Source organism: Epinephelus lanceolatus, chromosome 18, assembly GCF_041903045.1.
Source record: "Epinephelus lanceolatus isolate andai-2023 chromosome 18, ASM4190304v1, whole genome shotgun sequence".
Taxonomy (NCBI): domain Eukaryota; kingdom Metazoa; phylum Chordata; class Actinopteri; order Perciformes; family Serranidae; genus Epinephelus; species Epinephelus lanceolatus.
The window spans coordinates 19529002-19544323 of NC_135751.1; the positions used below are offsets into that span (position 1 = coordinate 19529002).

General features: G+C 42.1%; 1 protein-coding gene across 1 annotated transcript; it reads left to right on the forward strand.

Moving 5' to 3' along the window:
* Positions 1 to 273: 273 nt before the first annotated feature.
* Positions 274 to 9564, forward strand: gpr146 (G protein-coupled receptor 146). Its single transcript, XM_033645296.2, has 2 exons — positions 274 to 585; positions 8388 to 9564. The coding sequence occupies exon 2, from the start codon at positions 8428 to 8430 to the stop codon at positions 9427 to 9429; it is 1002 nt and encodes a 333-aa protein (XP_033501187.1). The 5' UTR covers positions 274 to 585; positions 8388 to 8427; the 3' UTR covers positions 9430 to 9564.
* The last annotated feature ends 5758 nt before the right edge of the window (positions 9565 to 15322 follow it).

Here is a 15322-nt window from a genome sequence, read left to right on the forward strand (position 1 = left end):
CTAAAACATTGATTAAAGTGTGTGCACTTCACCTTTCAAACTTACAGCGTATGAAATTATAATGATACTTACAGTTATTAAACCATTGTTCTCATAAATCACTACATATTGATAGTTTGTAGGTTTTTTGTTATGTGTGTATGTGTGTGTTCCCCTCGGTCTCCCTCGCACCCCACCTCCCCGCCTCCCGTCCAATCAGAGCAGAGAACGTCCATTCGGGCCTCGCGACCGTGCAGCAGCAGCAGCAGCACAGAGCGGAGCGGGGAGACAGTGGGGGAGGGTCACGTGTGTACACACTGTAGGGCTCAGCAGCACTCCAGCAGTAGTAAAGTCTGTTACGGACGGCCCCTTTTCAGAACAAGCCTCGTCCGAAAAGTTGATAGGTGAAGTAAGTCTCCATCGTAACGCACTTAAACGCGTCTTTTTGCAGTTTCTGCCGCTTTTAGAGCGCGAGGGAGAAGCCGAAGCGACTATTTTAGGACGTGTGTTTGTGAAATGAAACGACTGAGAAATGCCAGTGGAAATGCTCCATCCAAACCCAATGCCTCCGTAGGTTTGTCACCGAGCCAACGCTTTACGTTTCTGGTGAGTTTTACTATCTTTTGTTATTCTGGCGACCCACAGCTGAGATGTTGTTGCCTTCAAATGTCACCTCACAGTGTTGGAAAAGTGAATTTGCCCCGTTGAAGGTGACTAGATGCGAGGGTGAGGAGCTGTGCCAACAATAGCCGCAGAAATAATGGTGAAGCCGTGACAGCTATCCACGCTTTGATTTGTGCAGTCAAGTGTGATGGAGAGACACAATGTCCGCGGTAATGAAGAGAGAGATAACCACAGGCTGCTTCGTGTTTCTTCCCCCCTTGTTCAGCTGGAGCAGCTCCACAGTTTTATCGACGCGGTTATATTTGGAAAACAACACCTGAGGAGGTTTCTCACGCGATCAGCTTTCTCATGTGCTGGCTGGGAAAAGTTATCAGTTCAGTCAGGGATCTCTGAAGTTAAAGGGTGCTTCACTGGCAATAAGAAGTGTAGTTTTAAAGTTGTGGTGCAGTGCATGGATAATAGCTTATGTCTTGTTGACATGACATGACCATGACACCTAGAGGATGTCAAAATGAGTCCATATGCAATGTTTATAACTGTAGACAGCAAGATGAAGGCAGTTTTGCTCTCTGGATCAGCAAATTAGTAATATATGTCCTTAAATTCCAGGCCATCCATGACTTAATATTACTTTTTCACATGTATTTTTATGTATTCATACATAAAATATAAGATCATAACCTGCCAGAGTAATGCAGTGTTAGATTCTTCAGCTCCCACACATACACATGAATATGTTCTCCGAGTTTTATTTTTATCCACTGGTTTCAACACAGCTTGCCATCTTTGTTTTCATAAACATCTCAACACCTTTGATAAGCTCTTAAAGGGACTATATAATAACATATATTAACAGATGTTCCCTTTAGTTACTAATTATGTGCCAGTAATTATAGTCAGCAACACGGAGACTGGGTAAATGTCTCTGCCAAAGTAGTTCTGCTCACCAAATAAAAATGCTCCTTGAGATTTAGGCTTTGCACTTGTTGTCGTCAACTTCATCCATGTGACTGAAGGGGACGTGGGCATGTGTGCCATGGCTTAATGGCAGTAAGCCTGCTTTGTGCTGACCATTGAACTCTGACTCTGTCGATGCCTGTCACAGTTCAACATGTTGCCGGAAAAGACACTGAGGAGGGCTGTCTTGACTGGCAGTGACCTGTGCTTGACCAGAGGCTCTTACACTATAACTTGGTGTGAGGCAATACTGTTTTCCCAAAACAATTTGGACATCATTCAACACCCTCTGTGTAGGCATGAGAGTCAGTTAAATCATCAAAATTTGGATTGTTTGATTTTTCTGCGATTAACCTGCCAGGACTTGTAGATTAACAGATTGACAAGAAGAAGCCAGGCAGGTGGATAATTGACCTATTTGTACAGTTTGCGTAAAAAAATCTGTAGTTTGCGAGGAACCCATACAATAACAAGTTATCTTCCCAACAAAAACAATTCCAGTGCCGTGACTCAATTCTTTGGGGACTGATGATGATTTGGGGGAAAATGTTCAGAGTTATGTAAAACCCTTCTACAGGAATGGAGTCGATGGCAAGTACTTTAATCACCTCTGAGAGCTTAGTGATTTTAATTTGCAAAATGTTATTCAGCATTAGCATGCACCTGAAGTCGGATCCCTCATTAATACTCTGAGTTAATGGGCTGCTTTCCAAGAATAAAAGGCAGCTGAGAAACACACTAGAGCCAGAAAAGATTTAGGGACTTTCTTAAATGAAGCATTTACATTTTAATGGCCGTTCATACTGTAAGTAGTTTAGTTCCATGGGCAGGTACTTAAAATCATACACTGTTAATTGCCAGGAAATTCTGTGCATCAAATGGCATTGTGTTATACTTCCCCTCTGACATTATTGCACAGTCCCAGCATGTGTTTGCTGAGAAATGTGTGTCATGCAACCTTATTTCCCTTCTGTAGTATTTCTGTTGCTGCTCCACTGCACGTTGCCGCAGACACAAGCAGCGAATCATGTGACATCACTCAGTACTTTCTGAGAAGAGCCTGTAAATTCCAGTAAGGATATATGAGGGGTGTGGGCCCAGTATGTCACACTACTCCCATCAGCCCGCGAGATCTGGCTTCAAAACTCTGAGACGTCAAGCACGTGGGCGTCACTCTTACGAGATCAGGTTTGGTGGGGCTGAAGCATGCTGAAGCACGGCCTCCCCCTCTGAGAATATTTAACTTTAACCACTTTTGACACGGAGAAGGGCAAAAAGTTCAGACAGGGCTTAGCCAAGTCTATGACTGCAGTCAAAGTCGTGCAAGAAGGATCTGACAAGAGCTAAGGCTATTCTTACTCAGCTGTGTAACTTTACGCATGGCACCTCTGCAGGAAGCAAGTGGCATGAAGCCACCTTTCTCCTGGTTTTATTCTCACATACTCACATGCATACTACAGTAACCAATCTGCATAAATCACTGCATAGTAGTACTGCCTTAAAAGAGAGGCAGCCACCACAAGTTGCTATGCCCCAGGTTGTGCACATGCTGTAATAACATCTGAAATACTGCCTGTTGTTTTGCTCATGACATCACATCTCTGACCTTCACTCAGCTGCAACATCTGTAGATTTGGCAGAATCTGGCATGGACTTCAAAATGAAATGCTCCCCATTACCCTGAATTCAAACAGACATTTCTCTTTCACCTCGTCTGTTTGTCCCTCAGCTGAGTGGAAAACTAGAGATTTCATTATCATGGGCTGCTGGCAAAATGTGCAGCGCTACAAGGTGCAATGACAAAACCAAAGGTTGCCCTGAGTGAATGAATGAATGCAGACATTGCAAAGCCAGCAGTGGTTATTTACAAGCGTATGGTTTAAAATACCAGGCTACAATACCTGACTGTGTTTTTTCACTTCGCAGTGACCTGGAGGAAATGCAGAATAAATTAATGGCTCCCTAATATTGTACTAATGGGCATTTTCTTCTCCATTCATGCGGCACAACTGTAATGTCTGGCCAAATTGGTTTGGCCTATTTTTAAAAGAGTGAAATCCTGTGGGTGTGATTTTAGAAAGAAGGCCCTGATGATCCAGCATGAATAAAATATATGTACATAATAGGGGTTTAATGGTACACAGAAGTCCCAGTTCAGTGCGGGTTCGGTACAGCGAAAAATAAACTAACAAATGTTTCAGGATATGTCTCTTTCTGTTTATTTTGAACAGACAGTAGTGCAAGTGTCAAAGAAAGAATCCTCTTCCTGGGGACTTAGGTACATTTTGTCCTTTGACAACTTTTTTTAAACTATAGAAATAAGGATAATTTAAAACACTTGCATATTAAACTGTATGAACACTGAATAAACATGTTCCCAAAAGGCAACAGGTCACAACAGGCTATAAAACTGATAAGCATCTCTGATGCTATGAAACTGAAAATGCCAAAAAATACACTGAATAATAGAAAATTAAACTTGTGCATAAGTAGGAGAGTTATAATTAGTCTCACACCTTGGCTACATTAAAACATTCAAAGAACCCAAACATTTATCATCCTGGTGATCCGCACATCTGGGTGGTGTCGTCAAATGTGCGTTAGCATGTTAGATGTTTCCATTCACATCTCATATAATGACGAAAACACTTGTCTTACATGCCATGCTTTCTCTGTTGCTGTTGTAATAGACCAGGAATCGAAGGCGGGTCCAATATTTCACTTGTACTCACCATAGTGTGACTGACTTAATGTGTGTGCTGGGCTGCTTTTAGATGTGAGGGCTCGTGCTGCTTCCCAGCATTGGACGCTTGATGGGCATGCCACTAGGCACGTAGGCTGCCTCCCCGAAGATTTCAAACTGGACCGATATAGCGGTCGTTTGGCAACTTTCTCTTACATTGCAAAAATAGTTCACTGAGATGTGTTTCTGAAAACAAGTAAGGCTAGAAATATGCAGTGCAGTTGCTGAATCAGTCTGACACTAGTCAGTTGAAAAGGTTTTCTTGAGTTTCCAGAGGTGGTGATTTGTGCCGGATGCCCCTGATTTTCATAAAGTTGCCTAAATTCAGCATTATGCAAATAAGGGGCAAATGCCCTGCCTTCGAAATGCAGCACAGTGCTACCAGATTGCATGGCACAACTGCTTACATAGATAATGAATGGGAAGTGTGGAAATGACAGATCCTGTGGACATGTACCTTGACTCGCACGCCAATCCACTTGTGCTAACCTCAGAGCCTGTTGCAGCATATGGCTAAAAGCTTCCAAAACCTCACACTTATGAAGTCTGGTTCCACATAACGTGCATCCCTCTACATACCATGTATTCCACGTGCAGCTGAGTGCACCGGACCGTGAGCCCCATACCATGACAGTTTGGTGCGAATACCCGAACCCTAGCACATATAATTAATTCCTGTCAAATCCGGTTGGTAAAAGTATGAAATTCCAAGGTGTCAGTGTCCACAGGCTGTCAGTTTTCATCTCTATTTCCTCATTGTTTTGTCATTGTCAAGGTCTCGTGTCAAATACTAGGCATATACCATCTATGGAGTAACAGGAGACGACGTCTTTGGAAACAAACTGTTTAAGTAATTAAACACCAGCACACCACAAACCTGTTTGCAGAAATTTAGTTTCCCGTCAGTTCTCAGAAGCAGTAGTTCAAGCCAATGCGATAATGAAAGGGTGGCTAAAACGTCTGTACATAGCAGGTGCTAATGAATGGGGACAGCCAGCCACAATGCAGTGTCTCCTCTTTAACAATCACCAACTTCTCTTTAAGTCATTTTCTCCTAAAGCGATCAGAGGTTGTTGAAAGGTAAACAGACGTCTTCCAATCTACAGCACATTCAGATAAGAGCGCATAATCTATGGGAGACGACCACAGCTAATTATGTACTTGTGTCAAGGCCTGTTTTAGTAAATGAGTCACCCTGGCTGCTTATGTTGGAGAGCCGTGTTTACAAGAGGTCTGACCAGTGCTCCTGTCTTGGTGAAGACAGGTTGTTTTGTTAAGAGTAACTCTACACTTTGTTCCTCCTGATCCTGGTCCAGTCCAGCTCTGAGCTCCAGCCTCCACTGTAGTCTCATTACAGCCAACTGGAGTAGTATAGAGGAGGGACTGAGGCCTTGTGTGTGTATATGCGTCTGTGTCTGAGGCTTAAGGCCAAAACAGCCCTTCTGTAGTGGTGTTACATAAGTGAACGGAAGAATGTTTCCCCTTTACTGGCATCGTTACTCATCCTCCTGAAAACAAAACTGCCTTCCTGCACTTTGTTCCATGGTATTTTGAAGGCAGAGGTTTCCAGAAAATCCTGCACAGATTAGCACGTAATTTTTTTTATGTCTAAGTTTGTCTGCTCTTCAGAGAATCCTTTGGAGTTCCTTTCCAGTTTTGGGAGTGAAGCCAGACGTGTTGAAACATAACAGCCAAATTATCACAGCGGGAATAAAATACAGTGAACTGGAGTGACTTATCACTGCAGTCCCGCGATAGCCTTATGATCTTCCATTTCCTTGACCAAAGCGGTTTGAATAATTTATTTAAAAGGACCTGAGTTAATTATGCAAGGCAGCATTACAGAAGCTTTTTTCAAAACTCGCAGCGCTGTCAAGCTTGATCCCAAACACTCCCGACATGCGCGTGGTCGTCTTCTTTGACCTTGCCCCGAACTCCAACCCCCGCGACTCAATCCCCGCTGACCCTTTGCCAGAGCCTGCTTCACATTTCACTCTTTATAAATCTACCCATCACCACGTGCCCAACCCCTAGTCAACCTGAACAGAAGGGTGCATGTGCTTAACTCTGAGCAGCAACGCCAAAAACAGTCTGTAAAGTGTCAGGCTGGAGAAGTGTTTTTCTTTATCTGGCTGCTTGACCATGTGAAAAGCACAAGGGTGGCACTGCACAGGCAGCAAAGACCCTGCATGTGACTGTGATAGAGGGAGAGAAAGAGAGGCAGAGCACCAAAGGAAAAGCTTGTAGAGGCGTCAAACACTTGCTTTGGCCAGTGTGGCTCTCAAAGAGGAGAAGTAGTGGGTTGTGAGGCCGAGCTAGCAAGTGAAACATATTGTGAGGCGTTTGTATTCAGCCAGTCAGATGCAGTGAAGTGAAATTAACAGTGTTACCCAGGGCATAATAGCTGCGCCGTGGCTGACGTGTTTTTGTGTCAAGGCCTTGTTTGCTCCTCTAGCCAGCGCAGAAACCAAGAATAGAAAACGTTGAATTGTGCTCATAGAGGAAATACAACTGAATGTGGTTTAGTTTTGTTTTTTTGTGGTACTTCCTCAGAACTTAGCCTGGCACTTCAATTTAACACCCATTGCCAGCAACAGAGAGAATTGGTTAGCTCTATTGTGATGCATCATCACTACTTCAACAATATAATTATACACAGTAATAAGAGACCAGGCAAAACAGAGCATGCACAGACTTGGACGTAAAGTACATGCATCATACATACAGTAAAACTTACAAAATAACAATGCAATGTTTGCTTCTTTTTTTTTTTTATATTTGTGCTTCAGTCTATTAACTGCCCATTTGATTGTTGTGTTTTTTGTCATCTTTTTCACTTCCTATTTGATTTGATCCCTGTTGTTAACTCCTTGTGCCATTTCTCTTTTGTCTTTCTATTTGTGTTTCCTTCTAAGTTGTCGTATTCTCCAAATAGGTTGACATGTTGAAATGTTTCATTGTAATTAGATATTAGCTTGTTAATGTGTTGCAATAAATTGTAAAGGGAGGCTTTGCCTGCGTCCCTGTTGCTACAGTTACCCATTGTAGATAAAGGCTGATACTGTGTAGTCAGTGTATTAATTTAGTCAGTGAATGCACAGTGTTACTGGAACTACTGAGTGGGTGTCCTGCTTCAGGAATTAAAGGTCCAGTGTGTAGGATTTATGGGAATATAGTGGCAGCAATGGAATATGAGTAAGTTTTCTTTATTGTAAAATGATCTGAAAATAAGAATTGTCATGTTTTTACTACCTTAGAATGAGCTGTTTATCTGCATAGGGAGCAGTTCAAACAGACAAACCAAACACTGACTCTAGGATAGGGGCATTTGTGTTTTTGCATCAGCCACTATAGTTAGCAGCCCCTCTGCAACAAGCCAAACAGATTTTTAGGGTGAAACAGTTTCATTCAGTGTTTTTACATCTTAGAATATTTCGGCTCCCGGTTAAAAACCTCATGAATATCTGGGTCTTAAGTTATCAGAGAGGGCTAGGGGTCCATCTGCGATAAAAAGCATTGGAGAAAAACACTGATTTGTAACATGAAACTGTTTTATTCAGTGTTTTTACCAGTTTAAATCACCTTGTCCCTTTGTTTTGGAGAGGAAGAGACCTCTGTAGATGATTCAGCTCCCATTAAAAACCTCCTGAACAATGATCATTGTGGGAATTCTAACTGGGAATTCACGCTAGGTACATAGAAGTTTCAGCTGGTTGCAGTTTACATTCCTCACCACTAGGTGCCACTAAATCCTACACAGAGCATTTCACAGCAGCTAAATCAGACTTGAGTAATCACCCAGACTGTGGTATAAACAGTAATAATATACTGTACATTGTATAACATTCTGAACTTATTTTATTGTTTTACACTGAAATGAGCAATGGCTACCACATCCACATAAACTGTTTTTCCACTCTATATTAAGTACATTATGAAAGTACCAGTAGTTTTATTAGTTCTACCCATATTTGATTTTTGTCAGTATTACTCAGCTATAATTATTACTGGTAATTGATAGCAGTCATGGTGTTTATTATCTGTTCTGCAACTAACTTGTGTCTCTCTACCTCTCTGCCTGCAGTCGGCCTGTTGAGAGACTTGGCCTGTGTCAGAGCCCAGCGATGTGGCTCTGCACGGTTTACAATGAGACGGACACCAGCGTGGACTTCCGGCTCTGCCAGGACTTTGGCCTCATCCTGTCAGTCTTCTCCCTCATCTACCTCCTGGTGTGCTTCCCGTTGGGGCTGTGCTACAACGTGCTGCTGGTCGTGGTCAACCTCTCCAACAAGGTGTCCATGACCATGCCGGATGTTTATTTCGTCAACATGGCCATCGCTGGCCTCGTGCTCAACCTGGTGGCGCCCGTGGAGCTGCTGAGTTCCACCTTCACCCGCTGGCACGCGTGGGAGTACAACAACGAGGTCTACATCACCCTGCTCATCCTCTTCAACATCTCGTCTCTGGTCATTATGTATTCCACCACGCTGCTCAGTCTGGACTACTATATAGAGCGGGCGCTGCCTCGCACGTACATGTCCAGTGTGTATAATACCAAGCATGTGTGTGGGTTCATCTGGGGCGGTGCAGTGCTCACGAGCTTCTCTTCGCTGCTCTTCTATGTGTGCAACCACATCTCCACTAAGATGGTTGAGTGCTCAAAAATGCAGAACAAGGAGGCAGCGGACGCCATCATGATGTTCATCGGCTACGTGGTTCCAGCTGTGGCTGTCCTTTATGCCTTTGTGCTCATATTGCGCATCAGGAAGGAGTCTACACCTCTGGACCAGGACTCAGCTCGCTTGGACCCTTCTATCCACAGACTGCTGCTAGCCTCAGTCTGTGTACAGTTTATACTGTGGACCCCGTACTACATGACCCTGTTGGTACACACTGTAGCCGGTGCACCAGGGTACATTAGCAATGCACATTACATACCCACATATTATTTCTTGAGATGTGTGTCGAAACTGCTGGCTTTCTCAAGCAGCTTCGCGATGCCTCTCATGTACAGGCAGATGAACAAAAACTTCTCCAACAAGCTTCAGCGGCTGCTCAGGAGGCTGCACTGCAGAGACCAGTCCTGCCCTCATGAACGCTCAACAGTGCAGCAAGTGGTGACGTGAGATCTCCCTCCTGGAAGATTACCCACAACCCTCCCACTCCCTCTTTTCAACCTCTCGGCGTAGGCGGCACTTATCTCCCCCCCCCATGGAGCAAGTATCTGACTGGGCTCCCTTGCTGCTCTGGACTGTGTTAAGAGCGACATAGCTAACTGTGGAATTTCCTGTCACCTTCCAGAACTTGATCTGATCTATCCAGTTCTGCAGTGAAAGGACAAACCAAGAAAAAAACCACTAAGTGCTGTTATTTTTTTTTTTTTTTGTCACTGAGTGAAGCTCTCCACTAAGACACTTGAGCTTCTAGTTTGAGGGCGGTAAATTGGCACAATCAGCTGATAAATACCCAGCGCAGAGTTTCACACAAGTACTAATGAAATGTCTTTTAGCAAGGGACTCAACAAGCACTATACCATTGCAGTGGGTGCAGCTTTCCTTATGCGAGTGTGTTTTGAGTGTTCTGTTGAACATGTTTTATCATGCATGACTGCACAGTATGCTACTAGATACAGTTTAAGTCCCAACAAGAATAATTAATAAATGGTGCAGATGCATTTGTCTAACACAAGCAGATTGACATAGCTAACTTTACTTATTAAGTGAAGCCAAGTTGTTTTGTTTCTTAAGAAAAAACTGCGGTGACCAAGACATTTGAGTGAACTGCATATCCAAAACGTTCTGCAAATTCAAAAAACACAAATGCTTGAATGGAAAACAAAAATGCAAAAGCGATAATGGAAGTGAGCATCAACGAATGTGAGGATTCGTATTTATGTAATCTGCCATCTAATGTTATGAAGCTAGCTATGCAGTAACGTTAGCATTACACCATTTAGCTAACATAAGTCAATTAGACCAATGTAGCCTAAGCTGCAACCATATGGAGACATAGCTGTATTAAATCGGATTTATGGTAGGTCGCTGAACCCTTTCTTTGAAGTGTCACTGTCAGTGTTTTTTAAATTTATGCTTCAGGTTAAATTGTTCTCCTTTGTACGTTAATCAGAGACCCTTTTCTTAAATATGAAAAGACATTGGACAACATGGCTCATTTGTGACAGTCACATAGCGATAGTTATAATAGTTTGCCAGCGAACATCGTTTTACTCACTGCTCAGACAGAAAGGAACTTGCCTCTTCCATATGTGTAGGCTATAATAGTTGGCTTTTGCCAAAGTGTTGTCGCTTTTGCATTTGTGTTTCCATGTTTTTCATAATTGCAATGCATTCGCCAGTTTGTTCAAAACATCTCAGCTACCATAAAATACTCCACAACCCTGCATTGATAGATGGATGATTGGTGCCGGTATATCAACAGCCCACCAGAGTTAATCAACATGCATTGTTTGTCATTTTGCGCTGCGGGTTAACATCACCGTTTACTGCCCTCAAACTAGAAGCCTTAATCACTTGAATGAGAAGACAGCTCTACCTTTCCGGAGCTGAATATTGCTTTTACGTAAATGTGCTGAACATGATTCCTCATCATCAGAGTAAATAATCTTCACATTGTAAAGGTTGAATACAATATAAATGGTCTCTTAATTTCAAAAGCTATCTTCTGTCTCGACACCAGTGCTACCCCGTAGCTAGACGTAGGTACTGGTGTGAAGAGATGTTTTCATTTCAGTTTAATAAATTGAGCAGTGAGGCATAAAGAGATTATCCCTACATATGTCAAGCTCCACAATAAATACCATATTTAATATACATCCACACCACTTTGAAGTCACACAGAACTACATCGACAGACAGACATAACCGGTATACCTCTTGTTTTCTGCTGAAATCACCTGCTGAACATAAGCAGTTCAACTCAACTCATTAAAAATCAGCTCTTTCATTTGAGCAGAGAGCCTCTGCCCAGTGTGTGATTGATTAAGGAATTATGCATGGAGAGCTTCACGTAGGGTCAGCGAAGTCCCCACAGGGTCACAGCAAAGGCCCTGAGAAGGTGGCATGTACATTCCCTGAATTGTATGAGAGGTCGGAAGGTTTGTCCAGTTGAATCATGAAGCCAGACTGGGTCGCTGTAGAGGCACTATAAAAAACCTTCACAAATCATAAAATGACTCACCTGTCACAGATTTTTGAACTGTAATGCTGCTCAGATCCAGTCAGGTCATCTGCACATCATTGGTGAAGCTGCTTTGCTTTCTTGCCTGCCACTTAGTGAAACGTGAACAGACTTATAGCAATGAACCCCAGTTATAAAATGAAAAATATATGAAAAAAAAACAACAACTTGTTTTTGCATGAGGTCTATTGCATCACTGCATTAGTTTAGTTATTTATTAGCTTTTTTGAATTAGAGGGCCAGTTTTTTTAATCATCCTGTGAACAGATACAGCGGCAGGGTGGGGTGTACACTTGAAGAGAAAAAGATGGCGGGCACACTGTTATATTCTAATCACAGACAACAATAAATAACAGTCACTTATATTTGTAGACAGTTTTATTTTACACCTTTGAATAATTATGCTAAAATCTTTGGACTAATTCCACAAGTGTGTTTGGCTCTCACTCGATTGCCAGATGTTGTAACACAGATTTAACGCATTTCATACATTATGAATATTGAGATTATAACATCTTGTGACTAGTAATATTTACATATTTTACATCTACAATTAAGGTATGAATCTGTGTCCAAATTTTTGCTGCACAGCCCCACTCCTGTTGCGTGTATCTACAATCAGTCAGCGAGAAGTACTGTTTATTTTCAACCGAGGCTGTGTGTTTACATTATGTGGTACAGTATGTGCTGCCCCATTTAAAAAAAAAAAAAAAAAAAGCTATCGTGACACAGTTAATGATTATTTGAACTCAGTTCAAAGTCCCAGTGCTTACTGTTCATTTAGGACTGGAAGGCAAACAGACAGTCAGATAATAAGCGGTTTGAATCAAAGCTTGTGACAGTCTGATGGAGGAAATGAAGCAACATTTGTAAAGGTGGTGTCCATTTTTTGCTCTAGATTGGTGCCCTTGTGTCCATTTAAATATTTTACCAAACTTGAGCCATCATTTAATGAGTGACACTTGAATTATAATCAATAGAATTCAATGTTTCCCAGTTTTCTGATTATGTGACAGTGTTCGCATCAGTATTTTTATGCAGTTAATCTGGTTAGAACTGATGTCAACTTTGATTTTATTTCATTAATTTTGTGAAGAGGCAACAACCAAACTCAAAACTTGTTATTTTGATCAATTAAAAAAAATGTTTAGATGATTTAAGATTTGAATTGGCCTCAAACCACACAGAGAATTGTGCTGGGAAATAGCGAAATTGGAGTTATGACCGTCTAACTTTACAATGTTGCTGCAGCGCCACCTGTGGCAAGATAACATAGTTGATACGTGCATGTGCCATCTAAATTTGGTTGCAGTTACTCCAAGAATGCCTCACACCCAAGTCCAATTAGTTTTCTGGAAAGGTTCAAGGTGCGTTCGTAAATCCAATCTGATCCACACTAAAATATGAGCCCTGTGGTTAAATGAAAATTAAAAGCACCCAGAGTGTGCTCTGCCACTCTTGAGAATGCAGCACTCTGGATAACCGAATGGTTCTTTCCAACAGCGCTGAGCCTAAATTAAACTGAGACTTTTTTTATTTTAATATCTTGCTAAGTACAAGACCGGACCTAAAACAAACTCCTGGGCAGAGGTAATAATTAGCAGTCACCACAAATGGACCGACTGCACGATGCACACCACCGGCAAATAAAGCTTGATCAAACTGGGCTCCGAATCACACCCCGGCTCAGATTACCGCTCAGGTCTGAGTTTGGTTTATTATTTCAGAGGGGCCATAATCTCCCATCAGTGCGAAGACATGTGAGCGATAATCAGTGAGTTCAGACAGACCAAGTGTAAAAACACCCTGCAAAGTTCTCGTGTGTCGAATGTATGCTGATGCATTTTTAGCTATTTGAACGGCAAAACCTCAGAAGTCCAGATGAATCCACTTTCAGATGTGATGCTTTTGTGACTGTGTATGCAAGTGTATATGTATAATACAGAATAATGTGTATATATTGTATGTTGAGAGATTTACAGGAAGCTACCATGCTCTTTCAAAAACACAGTATTATTTTCTGAGAGATATATTTAGATTCTGTAAGTAATCTACTCTATTGTCAACTGAGTCCAAGACTGATTAAACAATAAACTAACATGGATGTGACCACTCCTTCTTATCTCAATGAAATCTGACAATACTTAGGATGAAAATATGTTGAAACATCTGCTGTGCAGTCCGTTGTTGAAAGGCTGTTTGGTGTGATTAATGCCAAATATCTTTGAAATTGGTGCTTTGTTCCTAAAAAACTGTTCCTTGAAATGGAAAAATACTGTTCTTTACTTTGCTTATTTGAAAAACACCAGTTGCTTGACTCAAGTTTTGCTTTTATCTACAACTTGAGTATGCATGAAAACATTTACTGTTGATTCTAGCTCTTCAACCCTGTGATCAAGTCGGGATGATGGGCAGGTTGCGGAGGTCCATCCCTCCCTACCTCCCTCTGAGCTGCAGCGACAGTCGGAGCGAGGAGGGATGCCACAGCTCTCCTCCTGCTCGCCACACTGCTAACAGCAGATTGCTTGTGGCAAGACCCTTTAACCACGCCACTCTGGGGAAAATAGCAGCGTTCCAGGCATTCTGGGAATTGTTTTGTCTTCTGTGGGTCTGACAGTCCAATACTGCTGCCATTCTCTATGAAAACAATGTTGTGTAGGCTACATCTCATATCAGTGCTGCAGGCTCAGAGTGCATGCAAGAGCTGGGTTACAAAAGAAAAGTGCTGCAACAGGAAGCTAGCAGGGTGAGATGATTAAGTGATAGAGCAATGTGTGAAAATCTGACTTTATGATGAGACGGGTTACAATTAAAGCTCAACAGACTGAGTTAAGATGCCATATTGCAGGGAGGAGTAATAATCCATCAGCTGTTGCTGCTATTAGAGACAGCCCGGGCAACAGGAACATTTGATTGCACAATAGTGTATATTTTCAGCGTCTTAAGAGCCAAAACACAGAGCAAACATAAGAGGTCCAGCAGACGGAGGGGGGAGGAGGTCTTGAATTATATGTACTGCATCTGGAAATGATATGATAATGTAGTGAACTGAACATGGTTGTCATGGTTGCCATTTCCCTTTCCTCTGAGGACCGGAGTTTCACGGGGCTGCACTTCTGTTAGCTCGAGCAAACAACACAAAGAGCACAAAACATCAGTGACTCAGTGTGTTTATGTGCTTCTTTTCATCTTAAAAGCAGGAAGCTAATGACACATCAGAGTCTGACTTATCTAAGATGTTAAACAGCTGGGAAAAACTATGACATCATTAGTCTGTATACACTGTTTACAAGAGGCAGCATACAGTAGGTCTTCTAGGTAGCAATAATCGACCTATAGAGCACCAGGGTGTTTCCTGGTGGGGAACAGTTGCCAGGCAACAAGAAGTGGAGACTCCAGAGGCTGTTTCACCGTTTCCAGCAGGGAAAATACATATTTTATATTTTCCTTGGTTTCCAGTCTTTGTGCTAAACTAAGCTAAGCTAGCTATAGCTTTCTGCAGTAGCCTTATATTCAACAAACAGATATAAGTGGTATCAGTAATCTCATTTCCCCCATAAAGTCAGATAATATTTTAACTTTCAAGAACATAAAAGATGATATGTGGTTTAGATTGTTTGTTAAAGGGACAGTTCACCCCCAAAATCAAAAATACATATTTTCCCTCTTACCTGTAGTTCTATTTTAAATCCAGATTGTATTGGTGTGGGTCGCCGCATGTTGGAGATATCAGCCAAGGAGATGTCTGCCTTCTCTCCAATATAATGGAACTAGATGGCACTCGGCTTGTAATGCTCAAAGCACCAAAAAATACATCTGAAA